Source organism: Erinaceus europaeus, chromosome 1 (assembly GCF_950295315.1).
Source record: "Erinaceus europaeus chromosome 1, mEriEur2.1, whole genome shotgun sequence".
Taxonomy (NCBI): domain Eukaryota; kingdom Metazoa; phylum Chordata; class Mammalia; order Eulipotyphla; family Erinaceidae; genus Erinaceus; species Erinaceus europaeus.
This window is the reverse complement of record NC_080162.1, coordinates 95,713,221-95,736,946: the sequence shown is the minus strand read 5'-3', so window position 1 is coordinate 95,736,946 and position 23,726 is coordinate 95,713,221. Positions and strand designations below refer to the sequence as shown.

At 39.9% G+C, this 23,726-nt stretch overlaps 1 protein-coding gene across 1 annotated transcript in view; it reads left to right on the top strand.

Annotated features, from left to right (window-relative positions):
* The window catches only part of LOC103116560 (FERM and PDZ domain-containing protein 2), a 74,198-nt gene that overhangs the window by 27,552 nt on the left and 22,920 nt on the right, over positions 1-23,726 (top strand). Inside the window, exons 6-7 of the mRNA XM_060201924.1 lie at positions 6,020-6,205; positions 16,062-16,209. Coding sequence (XP_060057907.1) covers positions 6,020-6,205; positions 16,062-16,209 — 334 coding nt within the window. The remainder of the gene's footprint in view (positions 1-6,019; positions 6,206-16,061; positions 16,210-23,726) is intronic.

Sequence of the window (23,726 nt, the reverse complement as noted above, 5' to 3'; positions counted from 1 at the left end):
AAATGGCCTTAAATACACAATTAGATGAAGTTACCCTCTGAGAAATCAGCAGAAATAAAAGCACAAAATGAAATAGGAGAGCTGCAACAGAAGTCCCAGTAAGAGGATGGAGACAAGTACTATCTGATTTCACACACACACACACACACACACACACACACACACACACACACACACACACACGCGCGCGCGCACACACACACGCGCATGCACACACTGAAGATGTCCCTGACATAACATTGTATCACTACGTTCACACACACCCGCATGTGCACACACACATGCACACACTGGAGATGTCCCTGACATAACATCGTATCACTATGTTTCTAGACTTTAGAAAATCTATGTTTTATTTGTTTAAAGCTGAGAATTAAATGTAAACAGACTCAAGGCCAGGTGGTGATGCACCCAGTAAATTACCATGTGCAAGGACCTGGGATCAAGTACTGGACCCTAGCTACAGGGAGGAAGCTATGCATGTGGTGAAGTAATACCGCATCTCCCTCTTTTTCTCTCTCCCTATTTAGGCTAGCTTCCTCTTCTTTCTTAGTATCTTGATGTCCTGTCAAGTAAAAGAAGGGAAATAAATATAGGAAAAAATAGCTGCCAGGAGCAGTGGTTGAGTCCCAGAGATAACACTAAACAAATTATAAATAGAAATAAATAAACAAAACATAGTAATAAATAAATAAAACAAATAAGCAAAAAAGGGTGAACAGACTGATTTTTTTTTTATTGTCTTCAGGTTTATTGCTGGGGATCAGTTCCTGCACCATGAACCGACTGCTCCTAGAGGCTTCCCCTCCCTTTTATTACCCTTGTTGTTTAACATTGCTGTGGTTATTATTATTGTTGTTGTCACTGATGTCATTGTTGTTGGATAGGACAGAGAGAAATGGAGAGAGGAGGGGAAGACAAAGAGGGGGAGAGAAAGATAGACACCTGCAGATATCCTTCACCGCTGGTGAAGTGACGCCCCCTGCAGGTGCGGAGATGGGGACTTGAACCAGGATCCTTACACAAGTCCTTGAGCTCCGCTCCATGTGTGCTTAACCTGCTATGCCACCGCCTGACCCCCTGACTGATATTTCCAGTCCTGGTTTTCATGTGGAAGTTTTGACAGACCATTCAACCTTACTGAGCCCCCATGTCCTCAGCTGAAAAGAGATAATTATACTTGTCTCTTATAAGTGCTCTGAAAATGCTTTACCACTTTCATAAGTTTGTAACTCCAAGTATTTTAGTGATATGGCCTTCTCATTATAATCAAAAGTAAAACCAAAAATTAATGCTAAATTATAAAAAAAATTGAGCAAGTTCAGCAAAGACAATTTTATTCTTAGAGTCTACTTTAACCCTTTCTTTCTTTCTTTTTTTTTTAAAAGAACTATCACATCATATTCTTAAAATAAAACAATTTAATTGTTTCTGGGTGACCATGTTTCATCATGTGTTGAACACTTGCCTTGCTTGGTCATTGGCCATTTTAACACCAGTGCTCAATATTATTTTGGTTGTTGATGATGAAATGGTAATAATAATGATGATGACAGGTTTTTTTTTTAAAGTTAGAGGCTCAGGGCCCAAATACTCTAAGTTCTACAGGCAAAGATACTTATTGACAGAAGGAAAGGTTGGCAAGAAGCCTTAAAAAGGAGCTTTCATAGATCATAGTTGTTTCTGACCTTTTAATTTTATTTTCTTAATATCACAGCACTGGAGGTTCCTCTGTGCCATCATGCTTGCTATATGGCATAGGAGTTCAACTTTGTGCTAACAACAAGGCACCCATTCATACCTGGTGAACTATGTCTTTGGTCCTTGTTCCTGATTTTGTGACCCAACCTGGAGTGAAACTGAACAGGACCTAACCTTTCTCCTGTAGGTAGAGATTGGGTTACATGTCTCATTGATTTTCTCATTTAATACTTCCAATGCCTAAGCAAGATGTCTATTCCTGCCATGAATCCAGGTACATCAACTTTTTGATGAGGATTCGAATCTTCTGAGATGGCAGACCTTAGGACAGGGATGGGACTACCTCTCAGACATAAAGACATTTACATTTTGTTTATACTGCATTTTCTTAATCATTTACTCAGAATTTGGCTGTGGGTGGGGAATGTAGACATCCCTCTTGGGGAAGTATAAAACTGTAACTTTGTGATAACAGTCTGTTAAGACATCATTTTGGGGGCTGGGTGGTGTCACACTTGGTAGAGCACATGTTAATGCACAAGGACCTGGATTTAAGCCCCTGGTCCCCACCTGCAGAGAGAAAGTTTTGCGATTGGTGAAGCAATGTTGCAGGTGCCTCTCTTTTTTTCCTCTTTACCTCCCCCTTCTCTATTGATTTCTCTCTGCCTGTCTCTATCCATTAAATCAATAAATAAAATACTAAAAAATAAAGCACCATTTTCTCAGTAGGTTGTTTTGGGAAAAGAGCGAATTATTCAGCCTCATGTAATCCCCAGCTTGGATTGATGCTCAGTTCCTTGCAAAACTGGAATTTATTTATTTATGCTACTAGTGTTATCTCTGGGACTTGGTGTGGGCATTATAAATCCAGTGATCCTGGCGGCCATTTTTTTCCTTATAGGACAGAGAGAAATTGAGAGAGGAGGGCAAGGTAGAAAGACAGACGCCTGCAGACCTGCTTCACTGCTTGTGGAGTGTCCACCTTGCAAATGGGGAGTTGAGGGCTTGAACCCAGATCCTTGCAAGGGTCCTTGTGCTGAACACTACGTCTACTTAATTGGGTGCGTGCCAGGAGCCATTTCTCTGCTTTATAGATGATAAGCTTTGAGACAATGGAACCCCTCAAGACAAATGTTAATTCCCCCCTGGGCAGGCCATTTCCCCTTAGGTAAACCATTTATCACTAAATCCTTCTAACAAGGTTATGGTAAAGGGAGCGGTTGGACCATAATTAGCAACTGCCACTTTTAGTTTTTCTAAGTATTTAAGATTTAGACTTTTATATTTTTGAGAATCATTATAATTATTTAGATTTTTATGTCTTTGAGAGCAGTTATCATCATTATCATTGTCTGAACTTGATTGGGCTTTGTCATCTTCAGTTTTAGAGGGGGCGGAACAGGCGGGCTTAGTTTACTGCCGCCGCGCAGAGAAAAATCTTTGAAATTTTTTTTTTTTTTCTGGGCTAAGGTACATTTTACAGTTTTAAAGAAAGTGGTCTAATCAGTATTATTGGCCAAGTCAAGGACCGGAGCACAAAACGGAGGGGCGGTGGTGTAGGGAGGCAGTTAGGGCTAGCCAGTTTGAGCCTGGCTCCGAGTAACAGGGAAAGCCAAAACCGGGTTTGATTTGGATGGTTTAGTTTTAGCTTTAGGGATTGGGTTTTTTGGTGAGGCTAAAAATGTAAGCTCTTCTGTGACTGCAGCTATTTCTTTCATTAATTGAAGCTGCTCTCTCCGGTCAGCAAGGACCTTGCGGAGAGTGGAAATTCCTGTAAGGGCTCCTGAGCGTGCCCACCTGACAGAGGGATTGTCAAGGAGAGGGTCAGGCTGGAGAGCAGGGGCACGGATATAGGGAGGGGAATTAAAGGGAGGAGGACACCAATCGGGATTGTAGTATCTGGCAGCCTCTTTTTCTAGCTAAGCCTCATTCTCTGTGGGAAGTGCTTCAGGAGAGGGGGGGGTTTTGTGGGAGGTTTTGTAAAACTGGATAGAGGCGGGGGAAAGAATGCTGGGTTTCTTCCTCATGTGAATTAGCAATAGGAGGGTCAATAAAGGGAACTTTAGTAAGTGAGGAGGGACCTGTAGGGAGGGAAACAGGGCTTTTACTTTCATCGGGTGCTGGGAGGCTTTTATTTTCACTGGGTACTGGGGGATCAAGATCAATAATCACAGAAGGGCATGGGGATGGGGACTTTGTCCTGGACGGCAGACTAGAAGGTTGCCGGAGGACTTTTTCACCCTCTGTAATAAGGTTTTTAATATCAGGGTGATTATTATAGATTTTTAAGATATCATTAATTAAATTCCAGTAACAAAAGGCAGAAACAGGTACACGTTCAGGACCAAAAGACTGATAGTGATCGTTAAGACAGTCACCAATTCTCCTCCAACGCTTTTCATCTATAGTGCCTTCCTGGGGGAACCAGGGGCAAATATTTCCAATATAATCTAAAAACTTCTTTAATTCTTTCTTTTTAACCCTAGTTCTTTGTGTCATGAGTGACTCCTTGAGTCCTTTAATGAATAAATAGTTTGCTGAATTCATGTCCCATGGTATTGCTTACCTCAGCCGCTGTGACACTCTCCTCCAGATGCGTCTCACGGTCGGGTATCTCCGTGGTGATCTCTGCGAGTCTTTGCGTTACCCCCCTCAGGCCGCGGTGACTCGGTGAATTCGGGTAGGCCTACCCTCTCTATCAGCGGAGTTTCTAGGTCCAGAAGGCTTCTTCGCCCCACGTTCCGGGTGCCAGAATGCCCCGACCAGCAGGGCGGTGAACAGGGGCTAGGAACCCAATGAGACCTGAAATGATAGGGACAAGAGACACGAAGAACGACAGCAAGTCAAGTTTCTGATCAAGCTGTAAAATTTTATTGAGAATACAGGCATTATAAGGCTTTGGGGAAGGAGAGGGAATGCTGGAGGAGGGGAAGGGGGAGCAAACTTCAAAGAGGAATGTTCCTTGCAACAAATGGCAGGAACCAAACTGTGTGTTGACTCACTTGTGTTGACTCACTTGATTACTGATAAATGGTTTACCTAAGGGGAAATGGCCTGCCCAGGGGGGAATTAACATTTGTCTTGAGGGGTTCCATTGTCTCAAAGCTTATCATCTATAAAGCAGAGAAATGGCTCCTGGCAGGTGCACCCCCAGCCGGCCTCTGAAAAAAAAATGGAATATTTTAACTTGGTAAACTGAGGTTAAACTTTAGGCATGAAGACCCTATTGAGGTACTGTCATAAAGTGGGATATGCCAGTAATTGGTCAATTTCTTTGCAGGATGTTCATGCTTACCTTACTTTACAGTGCTGTTAGCTATCTGGTGGCATGATAGAATTCAGTGCGTGGGCATTTGTTTTTGCATCTGTACTGTGAAAGGTTGGACTAGATAATATTGTAGAAGACTTTGACACGATTGGGAAGAGGAATCTCCGGCAAGGGAGATAATATAATGGAGATAGCATATACAAAAGACTTTCATGGGAGTCGGGCGGTAGCGCAGCTGGTTAAGCACATGTGGCACAAAGCGCAAGGACCCCGCCTTATGATCCCGGTTTGAGCCCCCGGCTCTCCACTTGCAGGGGCGTTGCTTCACAGGCATTGAAGCAGGTCTTCAGGTGTCTATCTTTCTCTTTCCCTCTCTGTCTTCCCCTCCTCTCTCCATTTCTCTCTGTCCTATCCAACAACGACATCAACAGCAATAATAATAATAAAAAAACCAAAAAAAAAAAAAAACAAAAACCAAGGGCAACAAAAAGGAAATAAATAAATAAATAAATATTAAAGAAAAGACTTTCGTGTCTGAGGCTCTGAGGTCTCAGATTCAATCCCCAGCACTACCATAAACCAAAACTAAGCAGTGCTTTTGATTGCCCATGCCCCCCATCTCTCTCTCTCTATTTCTATCTCTATCTTTATCTCTGTATCTTTTCATTAAAGTAAGTAGATAAATATTAAAGAGTCACTTATTGTCAGATGGTCTGGAAGATCCTGAATTTGAAAAATTTGTTCAGGATATTGCTTTATTGCACATGTTTTCATAGTATAGTGTCCAGGACAGTGAAGTTAGGAACTTCAAGAAAAAAAGGATTTCTTGATTTGATAAACTAGGAACATGCTATTATATCAGTGGTAGAGAGAACTTCTATAATAAGGAGAACTATTTAAACACTGTGTATCCAAAACTTTTGGGGGGAATCTTAACCCTTTTTCCACAGAATATCTGTTCAGGTGTTTTTCATGTATCGGCCTGAAGTGGAAACCCATCATTTCTGTGTGTTTGTCTCTTCTAAACTAGCCTTTCTGTTTTTCCTTCAGGTCACACAGCAGCTCCCAGAATATGGTGTGTTGGTTTACCGAGTTCTTCCAGAGAAGACAAGGCCAGATGGGGAGATGGCCTTGGGGATCTGCACCAAGGGTGTCATTGTATACGAAATGAAAAATGATAGCAGAATTGCAATTTTACGCTTTCAGTGGAGAGAAATCGGGAAGATTTCAACTTTTGTGAGTCTAGCTCAGTTGATACATGAAATGGTACTTCATGTAATTTTTTTTCTGTTGTCCCTTGAAAGGTTTAATGTGTTGGGAGGTCATCTCCTAGCCAGGTAAACTGACAGCTGACTTCTCCAACACACACTGGCATATTTGGAAGGAATCTAACAGGGATTTGCGAGTACCCAGATGTGTCGTTCCTTGCTCTCCCTCTCCTGATGATGTCCCCTTATGGGACAGCTATTAGTCCAAAGCAGTATGCTTTCTAAGTTAGGTTTTCTTAACTAGGGAATTCACCAATGCTGAAGTGAGTGGAGTGAAGTGGAGTCTGTAATTTACTGAAATACTCTTCCTCTTTTTCACTCCTTTCCTCCCTTCCTTCTTTTCCCTTTCTTTTTCTTTTTTTTTTCTTTTTCACTGCCACTAGGGTTATTGCTGGGGCTTGGATGATTATTGCTGGGCCTGCATGATGAATCCACTACTGGCATTTTTCCTTTAATTTTTTTTTTAATTTGATGTGATAGATAGAAATTAAGAGAAGGGGGAGGTAGAGAGGGAGAGAGAAAGAGAGCTACCTGTAGCCCTTCTTTACCTGCATGTGCAGAGTGGGGGCTCGAACCTGGGACTCATGGACATGTTTACATTTAACTGGGTGCACCAAAGCCTGCCCCCTGAAATATTTTCTTTATGCTTTAATTTTCCCCTTGGCATACAGTATACTGAGGCATGTGGACTATCTTCTAAGGAGTTAGGGTGTGCTATGGGACACGGGGGACTACAAAGTTTAATATCCACTGAAAGTTTAAGTTCAGGGTTGGCAGTGGTGTACCTGGTTGTGTGCACATGTTATAATGCACAAAGACCCAAGTTCAAGTCCCTCGTTCCCGCCTGTAGGGAGAAACTTTATCAATGCTGCAAGTCTCTCTCTCTCTTCCTCTCCCTTCTCTCTATCTCCCCCTTTTCTCTTGATTTCTCTGTCTCTATCCACATACATATATTGAAGTTGAAGTTCTTGTGACCCATGGAAAAATAGGTTTTCTTTTTGCTTGACTTTTTATACAATTTAATTTCCCCCACACTGATGCACTGGTATTTTATATAATGATTCTCTTGTTAGAGTTCCTATGCAGAACAGAATTGGGTTCTTTTAAAAACATTTAAAAATTATTTATTATTTCTTGATTTGATAAGACAGAGATAAATGGAGAAGGGAAAGGAAATCTAGAAGAAGAGACACCTATAGCACTGCTTCACCTCTTGTGAATCTTTCCCATTGTAGGTGGGGACCAGGGCTTGAGCCCAGGCTGGGCCCTTATGCATGGAATGTCACGTCCTCAGTCAGGTGTTCAGTTGTCCATCCCCAACAACATTGGTTTTATTCATTTTCTCAGTGCTTTGTTCATTTCTTTCATCTCAGCTATTAAAATAAGTCTGTTGTTAATGCATGATTCTTGGTAGAATTTCAAAACAATTTTATTATTTGTCTTGGGGAACAAGTTTACATCTAAAATAAATAATAAAATTAGGTATAATTGAGTTAATTAACATGACATCTATAATGTCAGGAAACTGATTTCTTCCTAGATATTTTTTTACCATATCTAAAGGTAAACAGTACATATACTGGTAAAATTTTCAACATTTTAATGTATTGAGTTACTGGAATTCAACTGAAAGATTATTTGAAGAATTTTAATTGAGTTGATGCAATACTGTGGCTTTGCTTGCTATTTGCCTTCATCTATGTTTAGTTTAAAAAAGTTTTCCATCTTTTTCATTGCAGTTGACTTCAGACATTTATTGAAATGCAGTCAACTTAAAATTAATTTTGAAAAAAATACATCCCCCCCCCCAAAGATTAAAACTCTGGCTTACTGATCTTACTGATCACAGTATACAACATTCAGTGCTGTCCAAATGTCACCCCTCTTCTCTCCCTCTTCTTCACTCTCTTTTTACTTTTGAGATAAAACGTAGTAACATCTTAAACATTTCTGGGATGACTAGTCCAGAACTTAAGAATTTTTAATAGTCCGAAAGGTGGCACAGTGGCTAAGGCACTAGACTCTCAAGCACGAGGTCCTGAGCTTGATCCCTGGCAGCACATGCACCAGAGTGATGGCTGGTTCTTTTCTCTCCTTCTATCTTTCCCATAAATAAATAAATTCTTAAAAAAAAAAAAAAAGAATTTTTAGCAGGTCAAAAGATTCTGTGAAGGGGTCTGGGAGATAGTCTACCCAGTAGAACACATACTTTACTAAGTTCAAGGACTTGGGTTTGAGCCCCAGCACCATATGAGAGCTCCATGCATGGTAACGGGGGAACTATGAACAGTTAAGTGGTTAGGTGGCAGAGTGTTGATGTAATATCTCTCTTCTTTCTCTCCAGCTCTGTCTCTAAGAATTGAAAAGGACACAAAGTCTTTCAGGAGAAGGGGAGCTGCACAGGCCTTGATACAGTAAACAAATAAATAAATATTCTGTGACTATACTCCAGTCAAGTAACTTGTAAAATAATTCCATATAGAAGATTTTAAATTAAAGACAATATAACACCCAGGTCATTTATTTATTTAGCATTTTGTTATTAAAACAATCAAATGTACAAAACAGAAAAATTATACAGTGACCACAAACTATTAATAGCAGATTCAGTAATTCATTTCATTTCTTGGGCCACTTTAGAGAAAAAATATTTTTTAAGTCATAAAACTTAAGTTACCTAAATTACTTTTTAGTTAAGTTTAATTTATTTAGATATCTATTTTCTCCAACCAGGAACAAATTTTTGATTAAGCTGGAAGGTTCACATGGCAAGCTTAGTAGCTTCAAAAAAAAAAAATCTTTTCATTCAAAATTAACATTTTCATACCCCAATGAAAATTCTTGTCTCTCTCTCTCTCTCTTTTTAATGGAAAAAATCATTACATGAAGTAATGTCACCAGCTGCTTGTCACAAATAGACACCTTACACAGAAAAGTGACTTGAATTCTTCACGCTTCTGGAAGCACAAAATGGGAAAATTCATGAACAATATGAAAATGAACTCAGGAAGCTGGCTTCATGTTTGTCTAATTAATAAGGAAAGCCAAAATGCTTCAAAAATTGCAGACCATTGATCTTTCAGGGAAGTAGCAAAGGACACAGAGAAAAATGCCATTTTCAAATAATATGATTTGTAGATGTATAAGTAGACATTCATAGTGGAGATACTAACTTAGAGGGTTATTTAACAGAGAAAGTGTTTGGTGGAGAACAATGAACTTCACTGTTTTAATAATTAATCATGGTTTAAAGTATTAGTTAAAATGGTGAAAGATAAGTAAACGTAGAGGAGGATATGGATGTTATAGGGCTCTTTTAAAGAAACAAATACTGGGAGTCGGGCTGTAGCACAGCGGGTTAAGCGCAGGTGGCGCAAAGCACAAGGACCGGCATAAAGATCCCAGTTCGAACCCCGGCTCCCCACCTGCAGGGGAGTTGCTTCACAGGTGGTGAAGCAGGTCTGCACGTGTCTATCTTTCTCTCCTCCTCTCTCCGTTTGTCTCTGTCCTATCCAACAACGACGATAACAACAATAATAACTACAACAATAAAACAAGGGCAACAAAAGGGAATAAATAAATAAAATAAATATTAAAAAAAGAAACAAATACTAAGTTTCAAATATAAAGTATGTTATAAAATGCATATTCATTTAGAACAACAAAAGAACTCACCATAGCTTGTGAATTTTCCTCTTCTTTAAAAAAATATTTATTTATTTATTCCCTATTGTTGCCCTTGTTGTTTTATTGTTGTAGTTATTATTGTTGTTGTTATTGATGTCATTGTTGTTGGATAAGATAGAGAGAAATGGAGAAAGGAGGGGAAGACAGAGAGGGAGAAAGACAGACACCTGTAGACCTGTTTCACTGCCTGTGAAGTGACTCCCCTGCAGGTGGGGAGCTGGGGGCTCGAACCAGAATCTTTAAACTGGTCCTTGAGCTTTGTGCCACGTGCGCTTAACCCGCTGTGCTACCGCCTGACTCCCACATTTTAAATTTTAAAGAGCTGAACATATACTGAAAAATAATAAAAACAAAAAATATTTTTATTAGTTAGCTCACTGAATAACTCTATGATTCTCTTTTTCCTTTCAAATTTGGTGTCATATACTCTGATAACTTTTTCATTTGATGACACATTTATAATATTGTTTTCTCTAGAGAGACTAGAAATATAATTTAGTCTTCTAGCATGGTTGATTGAAAGTTGCTTTATTATTGATAAGATGCATTAAACATACAGTTTGACACAAAGATGTTCTTGTTCTTTGTTCTGCTGATACAGGTTTCTGTGCTACGAATTCAGGGAATCTAATAAATTCTACAGTGTGCAATTTTTTTCCCTTGAAAAAAAGAATGATATTGTGTGATGTATTGTAAAGTATGTTGTTGATAAGACAGAACTTCTACATCATTGATTTTTTTTTTTTGAGTATTAACTTGCAGTTGTTCATTTCTGATGATTGAAGATAATTCTTGAAGATGAGTTTCTAGTCTGTATATTTGAAACCTTGCCCAGTGCTCAACCTCATGTATTTCTGGTGCTGGGGATTGTAGAACATGGTCAGTTATGTAGTTAATTTAATTATTTGCCTGCCGAGGCTTTCTTGTGCCTGTGAATCCAGGTCCTCAAGTCTGGTCCCTAGCTATATATTTTTATGTTGAGTACTCAGGTGAATTGGCTCAATAGGATGTATGTTCTGGGATTCCTGACAATAAAACAGCTGCAGAGGAACAAACCACATAAATAAATCTTACCAAATCCACACTAAATGTATGCCCATCTCAACTTACCCTGAATGGTCTGCTTCCACACCACTGAACACTACCTATAGTGAGAAACAGAAGTATCAACGATCTTAGTTGATTGTGCTGAAAGCATCTGACCTTTCATGTTTTAGAAGAATTCTAAATTCCCACTTCCAGGGTCAGTTCCTTCCTAGAAATGGCCTGTCAAGTGAGGGCCCTGAAGCTTCAGCTGTATTTACTTCATGGCCACCCTGCCTCTACCTGGGAGAATGTATTGTTCTGCAAAACAAAACAAAACTCAAACAAACCAAACAAGCAGGCTAACCTGAGAGGAAACAGCAATATTGTAATTATTTTCAAAATGGTAAAACCTGCTTTGGGAAAAAAAAAATAGACAGTGACTTTAAAGGAAGCACAATGTACTGCATTGACGGGGTGAAAATAAACTTTTTTTTTTATCTGTGCTGCAAACTCTGGGGTTTAAATTATATACCATCTTATTCACTGAGCCACTCCCATATGAGAAAGTTATAAATTTTCCATTAAATGATGTTTTCAAAATGGGGGTAAATGGAAAGAATTCAAACCACAACAATAAAGATTGCTTTTTAACTTCTGATGTCAAGAATAGACCCAGAATACCACTATCTCTGGTTTTTACTACCTTGTAGCATTGATGTCTAGAAGGAGTCTTGTTGAGAATTTCTGAGCTTTAAGAAGGATATTCATATGTATTTTTTCACATTTGTTAAGGAACAATTAGTAGATTTTATTTATTTATTTATTTATTTTTAATTTTTTATTTAAGAAAGGATTAATGAACAAAAACATAAGGTAGGAGGGGTACAACTCCACACAATTCCCACCACCCAATATCCATAACCCTCCCCCTCCCATGATAGCTTTCCCACTCTCTAGCCCTCTGGGAGCATGGACCAAAGGTCGTTGAGGGTTGCAGAAGGTAGAAGGTCTGGCTTCTGTAATTGCTTCCCCACTGAACATGGGCGTTGACTGGTTGGTCCATACTCCCAGTCTGCCTCTCTCTTTCCCTAGTAAGGTGTGTCTCTGGGGAAGCTGAGCTCCAGGACACATTGGTCTTCAATCCAGGGAAGCCTGGCCAGCATCCTGGTGGCATCTGGAACCTGGTGATTGAAAAGAGAGTTAACATATGAAGCCAAACAATTTGTTGAGCAATCATGGATCCCAAGCTTGGAATAGTGGAGAGGAAGTGTTAGGGAGGTACTCACTGCAAACTCTAGTGTACTTCTGCTTTCAGGTATATTTTGCAGTAGTTTATGGATACGTGTGCACATAAGCTCTCTCTCACAGAAACTGGTGTATATCTAGGTTTTGGGACTTTGTTAGAAAGTAAACTACCTGAGATGAAATTAGAGTGTACTATAAAAGGAAAGGTCTCACCCGAGTAATGAAGCTGAAGGGTTGTCATTCCACACGTGAAGTCTCTGGATACAGTCTGAGGTGAAGCATTATTTATTTATTTTTTGCATCAGGGTTATTGCTGGGCCTCGGTACCTGCACTTCAAATCCACTGCTCCTGGAAGCCATTTTTTCCATTTTTGTTGTCCTTGTTATTGCTGTTAGATAGGACAGAGAGAAATCAAGAGAGGAGGGGAAGACAGAGATGGGGAGAGAAAAACACCTGCAGACCTGCTTCATCACTTGTGGGGTCACTCCCCTGTAGGTCTGGAGCTCCGGTAATGGAATCCTTATGCTGGTCCCTTAGCTTTGTGCCATATGCACTTAATCTGTTGCACTACTGCCTGGCCCCCAAGTTAATAGATTTTTGCAGAACCACTATGCTATCTCCTCAGCCCTCCCTAGTTAATAGATTTTTAAGATGACTTACTTATCTAATTTTTTGGTGGTGCTGAGTAGTTACACATACAATTTTCCACTGTATGAAAGCATAGACGTGTTTACTAATCAAGTAATAAAATGTATAGTTTCTAAACAAACATCTGACTTTGAAAGATTATGATTAAATGGCCAGTGGAATGTATTATTGTAATTTGAAAATTGAAGAATTATTAAGGTTAGCAACAGTGTCTATGAATATTTGAAAAAATACTTTATATCTATTTCAGTTGAACACAAATTTACCCACATTACTTTAAAAAGACTTAGCATTATATTTGTCAGTACAAATAATACTTTGACAATGATCAGTTCATCTAAAATTACGTTAGTGGTTAAGAGAAGCTTCTTAGAGGAGAAGTGATAAATAATCATCTGCCTTTTGTTCACATCTGCATATGCATGGAGTTTCTTAGAAGTAGGGACCATCATGAATTAAAAAGGATCAGGATTAAAGAAGATCAGGGGTTTCGGGAAGTCCTTTTAGGAGCAAATCCTGTAAAATTGCTTTCATAGGCATAAACTCAAGGTTCCTACTGAAATAGCTAGGCTATCTAATATAGTGATTTTATTTTGATGCTATGAACTCATATTTGATGTACTCCTAATTTGTATACGACAATTTAAAATGTACTATTTTTTATTAATTTGAAGTACATAGTACAGAAGTTTTTGATATTTTTCCCATGAAATTCCATATAGATAAGCCCACATAGATAATCCTCTTTGGTTTATCCCAGTGAACTGTTCAAGTATTATCACTGTATATGTGACCTTGAAGGTATATGTGTGAGGGAATGTTTCTTGTGAGGTGACCTCAATTTCCATGACATTCTAAAGACTCCTGGTCTGTTACTTCATCTGTAGAGTAAAGGTAATTATAGAACTTCCTCCTCTCTGCCCATTATGTAGCTTTAAGGATGAAATGAATTAATACTAAAGAAAAAAAAAAAGAAGAAGAAAAAGCACATAAAACAGGCTAGTAGGGGTTGGAGTATTAACTCACCAGGTGGGTCACATGCCTTAGTATTGTGAAAGTCAGGCTGTGGGGATATGGCAGGTTGAGCAGGGCTGACACCCCAATCATTTCTCTGAGACCAGTAGTTTACCCAAAAAACCTCCCTGCCCCTCCTCCCTCTCCTCAGACAGCCTTGTTGCCAGCATTATGCACCTGGCCCGAAGACAGGAGCTGCTAACCGAAACTGCTGCACAGACTACAGTTAGGTTTTAATTTCCTACAGGCAAAAGGCTGTGGAGATTCCCCAAGTCACAAATAGCATAACCATTGATATTGCATCAGTTTTTTCTCAGCAGCCCGGTTCCTGGTAAGGCCGCAACTTCCCTGTCCCTAGCTTGTTTCCGCTTCATGATATCGACTTTTAAAATGATTGGTCCAATCACTCTTCCTCTTCACTGTCTGCTTGCTCGAGTGTAAGAATACCCCCCCTCTGCCCCCCCTGAAACCCAATGAATGCATTATCCTCTGCTATAGTGTCCAGAGTCTTCCATCTGTGCACTTGCCCCCACCATGGCCTGTTCTTCTCCTCCTCTCTGATGGCCAGTGGAGTGGTCAGAGGGGTCGGGGGCAAGGCAGGCCTTCCAGAGTTTTCTTCGTATCAGGCTAGAACCCTCAGCACCACATGGGAGTGCCATGGCATCAGGGGGAATCTCCAGTGTTGTGTTTCTCCCTCTCTCTCTATTTTTCTTTCTGAATAAAAACATTGGCCCTAGAGTGGTGAAATTGCTCATCTGTGAGACCCTCACCACAAAACAAACAAAACCCCAGAATCAGATACACAACAGCAAGAAATGCTAAACACCTGCATTGCTCTGATCTCTTCACTGATTCTGCCTGTTGAAGATTTGTTTGAAATTTGAAGTTTAGGGGGCTGTGTGGTGGTTCATCGGGTAAAAAACACTTATTACCAAGTGTAAGGACCCAGGTTTAAGCCCCTGTAGGGAGCTCCCTCTCTCTCTCTCTTTATCTCCCTGTCCTCAATTTCTCTCTTTCCTGTCAAATTAAAAAATTAGAAAAAGAGAAAAGGAAAAAATGGCCACTGAGAGAGGTGTATTTGTAGAGTCCCAGTGATAACCCTGGTGGCAATAAAAACAAAATAAAATTAAAGTTTATATAACAATAATGATGAATTTATATAATGATCTTACAAAATGCACAGAAGATCGTTTTCACCCTTGCTGAGGGCCAAGTGTACTTGACTCTGTTCATATATATATTTTTTACCTAACAGACTCCTTGGTATATAACAGCTTCTAGGCAATCATTTGATTTAAAAAATATTTATTTACGAAAAAGGGAGAGAGAACTACAGCATCACTCTGGCATATGAGATGTTGGGGACTGAACTCAGAATCTCATGTTTGGAAGTCTTATGTTTATCCACTTTGCCATCCCTTGGACTACAACATCTGATATATTTTATTTATTTATTTATTTGTTGCTACTAGGGTTTTTGCTGGAGTACAGTGCCTTCATGCAGAATCCATCACTCCTGGTGATGTTTTGTTATTTGGTTTGTTTTCTTCTTCTCCTTCTCCTCCTCCTCCTCCTCCTCTTTCTTCTCCTTTTCTCCTTCTTCTTCTTCGTCTTCTTCTTCTTCTTCTCCTTCTCCTTCTCCTTCTTCTCCTCCTCCTTCTTCTTTCTCCTCCTTTACTTCCCCTTTCCCTTCCCTTTCCCCTTCCCCTTCCCCCTCCCCTCCCCCTCCCCCTCCCGCCCTCCCCCTCCCCCTCTCCCTCCCCCTCTCCCTCCCCCTCCCCCTCTCCCTCCCCCTCCCCCTCCCCCTCCCCCTCTCCCTCTCCCTCTCCCTCTCCCTCTCCCTCTCCCTCTCCCTCTCTCTCCTCCTCCTCCTTCTCCTTTAAACAGAGACATTGAGAGGTAAGGGGGTAATAAAGAAGGAGCATAGAAGAAAGACATTGTAGCATTGCTTTGCTTCTGGTCAAGCTTTCTCCTGCAGCTGGAGGACTGGGGCTTGAACTTGGGTCCTTGCTCATGGTAAGATGTGTGCTCTACTGAGTGCACCAAAACTCATCCCCAATGTATCGGAGCATCACCAGACATGGCGCCATGTGTTAATCCATGCCTGGACAGACGGCTGTAGCATTTGATTGTTCTCTATGATGTGCTTCAATGGAGGGATAATGATCACCAGCAGACTGCAATCTGTGCTTGTTTCCTTTAGCAAAAGAAGTTCACTATCACAAGCAGTGTCACTGGGAGAAAGCATATGTTTATCACTGATTCCACCAAGACCTGCAAATATTTACTGGGCCTCTGCTCTGCCCAGCATCACTTTAATGCGCTGATGAGCTCTCCTCAAATTGTAACTGGTGAGTAGACACTGTATTCTCAACTTACAGGTAAGCAACTTCAGTATTTTATAGAATAGTCTGTATAATTGCTACCATTGACTCCCACCCCCAAATCTCCAGAAAGTCTTTAATCTTCCTAATAACTGAAGAAATACAATTGAAACCCTTTTTTTTTTTTCTTAAACTGGTAAGCACTAAAAATGTAGCAGGATAAATTGATTCAGTTTTTCTGGAGTACAGTTACTTTGGGGTGGGGGAGGTCCTGATGCATGGTGGTGGGAGGAGGGCCTAGGTTAGGGCTGAAAGTGCTTTGCAGGAAATTGAGAAAATTTACACATGTATCAACAACTGTATTTACTGCACACCACTAATCGGCCCAATAAAAATAAATATATGGGGGTCGGACGGTGGCAGTGGGTTAAGCGCACATGGCGCAAAGCGCAGGGACCGGTGTAAGGATCCCGGTTCCCGGTTGGAGCCCCCGGTTCCCCACTTGCAGTGGAGTCGCTTCACGGGCGGTGAAGCAGGTCTGCAGGTGTCTATCTTTCTCTCCTCCTCTCTCTCTGTCTTCCCCTCCTCTCTCCATTTCTCTCTGTCCTATCCAACAACAAAGCAACGTCAACAATGGCAATAATAACCGTAACGAGGCTGCAACAACTAGGGCAACAAAAAGGGGGAAAAATGGCCTCCAGGAGCGGTGGATTCATGGTGCAGGCACCGAGCCCAGCAATAACCCTGGAGGGAAAAAAAATTATAGTATTTATTTAATGGACAGAAACAGATAGAAATTGAGAGGGGGGAGTCAGGCGGTAGCACAGCAGGTTAAGCGCAGGTGTAAGGTTCCTGGTTCGAGTCCCCGGCTCCCCACCTGCAGGGGAGTTGATTCACAAGGAGTGAAGCAGGTCTGCAGGTGTCTATCTTTCTCTCTCTCCCCCCCTCACTGTCTTCTCCTCCTCTCTCCATTGCTCTGTTCTATCCAATAACAATGACACCAATAACAACAACAATAATAACTACTGCAAAAAAAAAAAACCAATAAGGGCAACAAAAGAGAGTAAATAAATAAATATTTAAAAAAGAAGGAAGTTGAGAGGGAAAGGGGAGATGGAGAAGGAGAGAGACAGAGAGACACCTGCAGCACTGCTTCATGGCTTGCAAGGCCTTCCCCCTGCAGGTGGGGACTGGGGATTCAAACCTGGGTTGTTGTGCATTGAAACATATGCGCTTAACCAGGTGTGCCACTACTTGCCCCCCACCCCCTTTTTTTTTTGTAAGCTCTGGCTTACAGTGGTGTAGGGGTCTCTTTGCATAACCATTATGTTATCTACCCTCTGAAAGAAATATATATATATATATATATATTTGGAGGCTTGGAGTCTGGGCGGTGGTGCAGATAGTTAAGTGCACATGGTACGAAGTGCAAGGACTGGTGTAAGGATCCTGGTTCTCACCCCCACCCCCCACTCTCCACCTGCCAGGGGGCTGTTTCACAGGCAGTGAAACAGGTCTGCAGATGTTTATCTTTCTCTCACCCTCGCTGTCTTCCCCTCCTCTCTAGACTTTTCTCTGTCCTATCCAACAACAACAACAGTAATAACAACAATGATAAATAGCAAGGGTAATAAAAAGAAAGAAAAAATAGCCTCTAGGAGCAGAGGATTTGTAGTGCGAATAACCCTGGAGGCAAAAAAAAATATATATTATATATTTCTAAATTTATAATATATTATATAATATGAATAATATATATAATTATAATATATATTAAAAATCCTAAAAGTTTATGTCCTTTTGATCCTATAGTTTTACTTATGGATAGATATTTATCCTAAGGCAGTAAAGAAACACAACAATTTTTTTAAATATATATTTTTAAATATCTATTTTATTTATTTATTCCCTTTTGTTGCCCTTGTTGTCTTATTGTTGTAGTTATTATTGTTGTTGTCGTCATTGTTGGATAGGACAGAGAGAAATGGAGAGAGGAGGGGAGACAGAGAGGAGGAGAGAAAGACAGACACCTGCAGACCTGCTTCACCGCCTGTGAAGCGACTCCCCTGCAGGTGGGGAGCTGGGGTTTGAACTGGGATCCTTATGCCGGTCCTTGGAAGCATGACAAATTTTATGCTTATGGGTATTTACTAGAGTATTATTTATAACAGTGTACATTTGGAAGCAACTTAAATATCCCAAAGTAGCAGACTACTTAAAGAAGTCACAGCACATCTATATAATTTAGATAGATATTAAAATCTGTTTTTTGGAGAGTGATGACACGTGAAAGTGAAATGACAGTGCTAAATGAGGACAAATTAAGACATTAAACTGATAGAACTTTGTGTGATGGAGGAATTACTTGCAATAGGGACTGGGCATTAGTGCACTTAGTTAAGCACACACAGTATGAAGCAGAAGGACCTGAACAAGGATCCAGGTTTAAGCCCTAGCTCCCCATCTGTAGGGGGGATGCTTCACAAGTGGTGAAGCAACTCTGCAAATGACTATCTTTCTTTCTCCCTCTCTATCTTCCCCTCCCCTCTCAAGTTCTCTCTGTCCTATCCAATAAAATGGAAAAAAAAAATGGAGCAGTGATTTGTAGTGCTCGCACCTAGCTCCAGTGATAACCCTGGAGGCAAAAAAAAAAGAAAAAAAAAGAGTTACTTGCACTATTTAGTATGGGAGCCACTATTAATTAAAATGTGACCATACAGAACATAAGATTAATTAATGATTATTGAATAGTTTAGGAAGTTCTATGAAACTATTCAGTACTTTTTTCCCAGGCATTTTACTAAGTAATTACATGAATGATCTCATGGATACTTATGTTGTTTTCTCAAATGGTGTATTAGGGCACCCAGTTGGACTGCCTGGTACATGGAGAGAAATACTGAGAGAAACAAACTGTGACTTGGAGAAATTAAGCAGTGCACCAGCTGGTTGGCAGTAGTGTTGAGATTGAATCTATGTGACTCTCTGAACCCAATGCCTGTGCACATCAACCCCATAATAGGGATGTTCATAACCTACTAGAATAGGAACATTAAGAGTAGAGACATTTGATAGTGAGTATCTGATTTATGCTTCTCTATTTCTCTTTAGAAATAGAGAAGCATAAATATTATTATTAAATAAATATATTACTATTAAATAGATTTCAGCCTCCTTATCTAGTGAGGAGGTCATTTGTATGCACATCACCTGGGAGCTTGGTGGGAGTACAGATTCTCAAACCCTACCATAGCATTACTACATTTGAGTCTGCAATCAGAAAGAAACCTCTAAGTGGTTAGGATAGAAGCTTGAAAACCACTGACTTGATGTGTGGTCCCTGACTCTCAACAGACCCAGGCAATGTCACTTATGCACAATGTTACATTTTCAGACAATTCACTTGTCCTCTTTGTACCTCATTGTCCTTGGTTGAGTACATTGGCCACCTGGTAGGTTTGTAATATTTTTTATTTATTATCATTTGTATATTTATAAAATGGAAATATTGGCAAGACCATAGGATAAGAGGGGTACAATGCCACACAATTCCCACTACCAGAAGAACTCTGTATCCAATCCCCTCTATTGATAACTTTCCTATTCTTTATCCCTCTGGGAGTATGGACCATTGAGGATCATTGAGGGGTGCAGAAGGTGGAGGTCTGGCTTCTGTAATTGCTTCTCCACTGAACATGGGCATTGGCAGGTCGGTCCATACTCCCAGCCTGTCTTTCCCTTTCTCTAGTGGGGCGGGACTCTGGGAAGGTGAGGCTCCAGGATGCATTGGTAGGGTCATCTGCCCAGGGAAGCCCAGTTGGCATCTTGTAGCATCTGGAACCTAGTGGCTGAAAAAGAGTTAAAATATAAAGCAGAACAAAGTATTGACTAATCATGAACCTAAAGGCAAGAATATTGCAGATGTGATATTTCTGGCTCCAGTCCTGACATTCACTGCTCAATGCACTTGCTCATGGGGGTTTTGTTTCACATCAAAATAACTCATATGGCAACTGCGTCATTGAACCCTGGGTTTCTGGGACAAGGGGTCAGCCTGGAAGAAATGTTGCTGAACATACAAAATGCAAAACACAAACAGAAAAGAATGGTGCTATATTACTTGCAGCAAAACCAAGTAGATATGTAAATATTTTATGGAAATTGTAGAGTGTTTTAGAATATTTCCAGGGGACTGGACATAATGACTGTAAATTAATTATATCTTACCTGCTATTGCTGAGAAACTGTGTGAAACATTACTAATATTGTTTTCATTGTCTGATATCAGTGAAAGTAAAATATTTATAAAACTCAGTGAATCCACTTGTGAAATCACTTCTCCAAAGTCTTTTTTGTCCACAACATACTGTTTTCTCAAGCTGCAAAATTTGTCTATGTAAAGGTTTTCAGGAATCTAACATTTGCTAATTATTTGAGATTACATTTTTGTAGGGCTTGGTCAACTTGAAGTTCACATAGTTACACTCGTGTGTCTGTGTGTGTGTGTGTGTGTGCGTGCACACGCACGTGTAGTGGCAACATTTAAGATCTACTCTCAGCAACTCAAAGTATATCATAGAGTGTTGTTAGCTATAGTCATCATGGGGAGAATTAGATTCCTAGGAGCCAAATCTGATGCTTCAAGAATGAATTTAAGGCCAACTTTCTCCTTATTTCTCTGCTATGTATTCTCTTCTCAGGTGGAGTTGACCATTTCTTACATGATGTAGACTCTATCATCTATCGTCTGATGTAGATTCTATCATCGTATATGATGTAGATTCTATCATCGTATATGATGTAGATTCTATCATCTCTATCATCTATCGTTTCTTACATGATGTAGATTCTCTCATGATGTGCACTATTCTACTACTTTAAATTCTGATATGTTTCTAGTTGGCATCTGACTAGAAGTTTCTAGAAGGTAGAGAGTGCCTGCCTCACTGTCTTTATGTTTACAAAATGAAACAGACTTGTGTTAGGTGGGAAATGGTTAATGTTTTAGATGCTTAATGAGTAATATGGAAATATGAAATCATTTTCTTAGTGCTTCCTCTATTTGATTCTGAATTCATGTTTAATTTTTCAATGTTACAAATAATGTTGTAATATACATCATTAGAAGACATTTTCTCTGAATCTTATATTATTTATTTTTTAGAAGAATTTATTTATTTATTCACAAGAAAGATAGGAGAGAGAGAAAGAACCAGACGTCACTCTGGAACATGTGCTGCCAGGGATTGAACTTGGGACCTCATGCTTGAGAATTAAATGCTTTATTCACTGCACTATCTCCCAGACCACTATATTATTTCTTTAAGCTAAATCTCAGGAGTGTGATTATTGGGTACAAAGGCTAGGGTATTTAAAGAAATCTTTTTTCTCTCAACTACAATGTTATTTTATTGAGAAAATATTGATTGGCAGGACTTTAGTTGTCATAAGGATTTATTTCCACATTCTCTCAACATAGGTATCAGTACTCTTCACCCTCAACTTAACTTTCATTGATCCATCATAGGATCTTAGGTTCTCAACAGTCCTCCACTTAACAACTCCTTTCCCTTTGATACCTAAATCTGCTAGGATAAACTTTTTTTTTTTAGTTTGTTTTTGTTTTAGTTCCTTACTGACTTTTTAAAATTATTATTTTTATTTATTTACTGAGTAAAGACACCCAGAAATGAAGAGGAATGGGAAGATAAAAAGGGGAGGTGGGGGTACATAGCATAATGGTTATGCAAAGAGACTCTCATGCCCTGAGGCTCCTAAGTCCCAGGTTCAATTCCCTGCCCCCCACCATAAGCCAGATTGGAGCAGTGCTGTGGTAAAAGAAAAAAGAAAAAAAAAAGAAAGAAAAGAAAAGAAAAGGAAAGGGAGTGAGACATAGAGATATCTTCAGCCCTGCTTCACCACTCAGTAAGCTTTCCCCTTGCAGGTGGGGACTGGGGGCTTGAACCCCAGGTCCTTTTACATTGTAACATTTTCACTCAACCAGGTGCACCACCACCCAGCCCCTGCTATGATAAACTTTAGTCTATTGAGAATTCACCCTCTATTGTCCTTTCCTTTCTTCTGTAGCTCTCATCTATGAGAACATACAGTATTTGTCCTTTTTGTGATTTATCTTGCTAAATATTTTTCCTGCTACATCCAAAGGAAAACTTGTCATTGTTTCTTACAGCTATAGGGTATTCTATGATGTATATACTGCAACTTACTTAAACATTTACCTTTTAATTTTATTTTATTGGGGTAATTCCCAGATGTTGGTTATTACAAATAGCACTGCCATGAACATGAGTGTGTATAATTTAATTTTTTGGACAGGTGTTTTGTGTGTGTGTGTGTGTTCTTTGGATAGATGCCTAGGAGAGGAATTGTTAGGTCATATGCTAGATCGATTTTTAATATTTTCACGAATCTCCCACAGGAGTTGCATTAATTTATATTTCCACAAACAGTGCAGAAGGGCTCCCTTCTTCCCAAGTTTAGGGGAATTTTAAAGCCATTGTTATATTCCAAGTGCCTTTCCCATGCTCATTGTCCTTCTGCATGTTTGGTTACCTACTTGCCAAAATAGATATTATCATGTTTATCTGTGTTCCTTTGGTAAGTGAAAATGGTTTTGTATTGTTGTTTCACTTGACATTTTTTGATTGTTGAGAAGTTGAACATTTGCCAAATGTTTCTTATTCATTCTTCTGTGAACTGTTTCTACAAACATATTACTTAATAGCTATGTTTGATTTCCTAGGGAGAGAGAGAAAAATCACTGAACTTTTGCAAGCACCTAATTTCAGGAACAAATCAGGTGTGATCTGTTAACATTGCAGAGTAAGGTCCCCAGTCCTTTTTGCAGTCTTTTCAGATGGTGCAAGTAACTACAGGGATGGTCTCCCCTTTCATGAGCCTGTGGTTATAAATTGCATATGTGCAGCATAGGACTGCCAGCATCTCACCCTTCCTGACCTCTTTTCCTTTTTCCCTACCACCATTGACTGTGTATGCCTCTCTTTACCCTTGAAATACTGTCACCAGCTTGGGCATTAGCCTTTGCCTTCCAAATCAATTTGACATTTGTCAGCTACTTCCCTGGTGTCATAGTGATGTGGGTCAACCATCACTACCCATCACCTCTACATGTCAGTGGCCTTGCAACTGTTTTGGCCACTTTCCCTCCCATTCCGGAAAGCTTATCTACTCTCTTCTCTAACAATCAAACCTTCCTACATTGTTTGCCCACCCACTGAACCTCACTAACGTGAGGTCTGATAGTGATAAAATCAATTCCACCATTCCATGATTCCCTGACCATGCTGAATGTCTGGTACAAGTGCTTTACTCTTGCTCTCATTCTGTTCTCACCTTGTGACCCCTCATTTAAAAAAATTATTTATTATTGATTAGAGACAGAAAGAAATTGAGAGTGGAAGGGGAGGAAGAGAGGGAGAGAGAGATCTATAGATCTGCTTCACTATTTGTAAAGCATCCCTCTTGCAGATGGGGAGCAGGTGGCTTGAACCAGATCCTTGTGT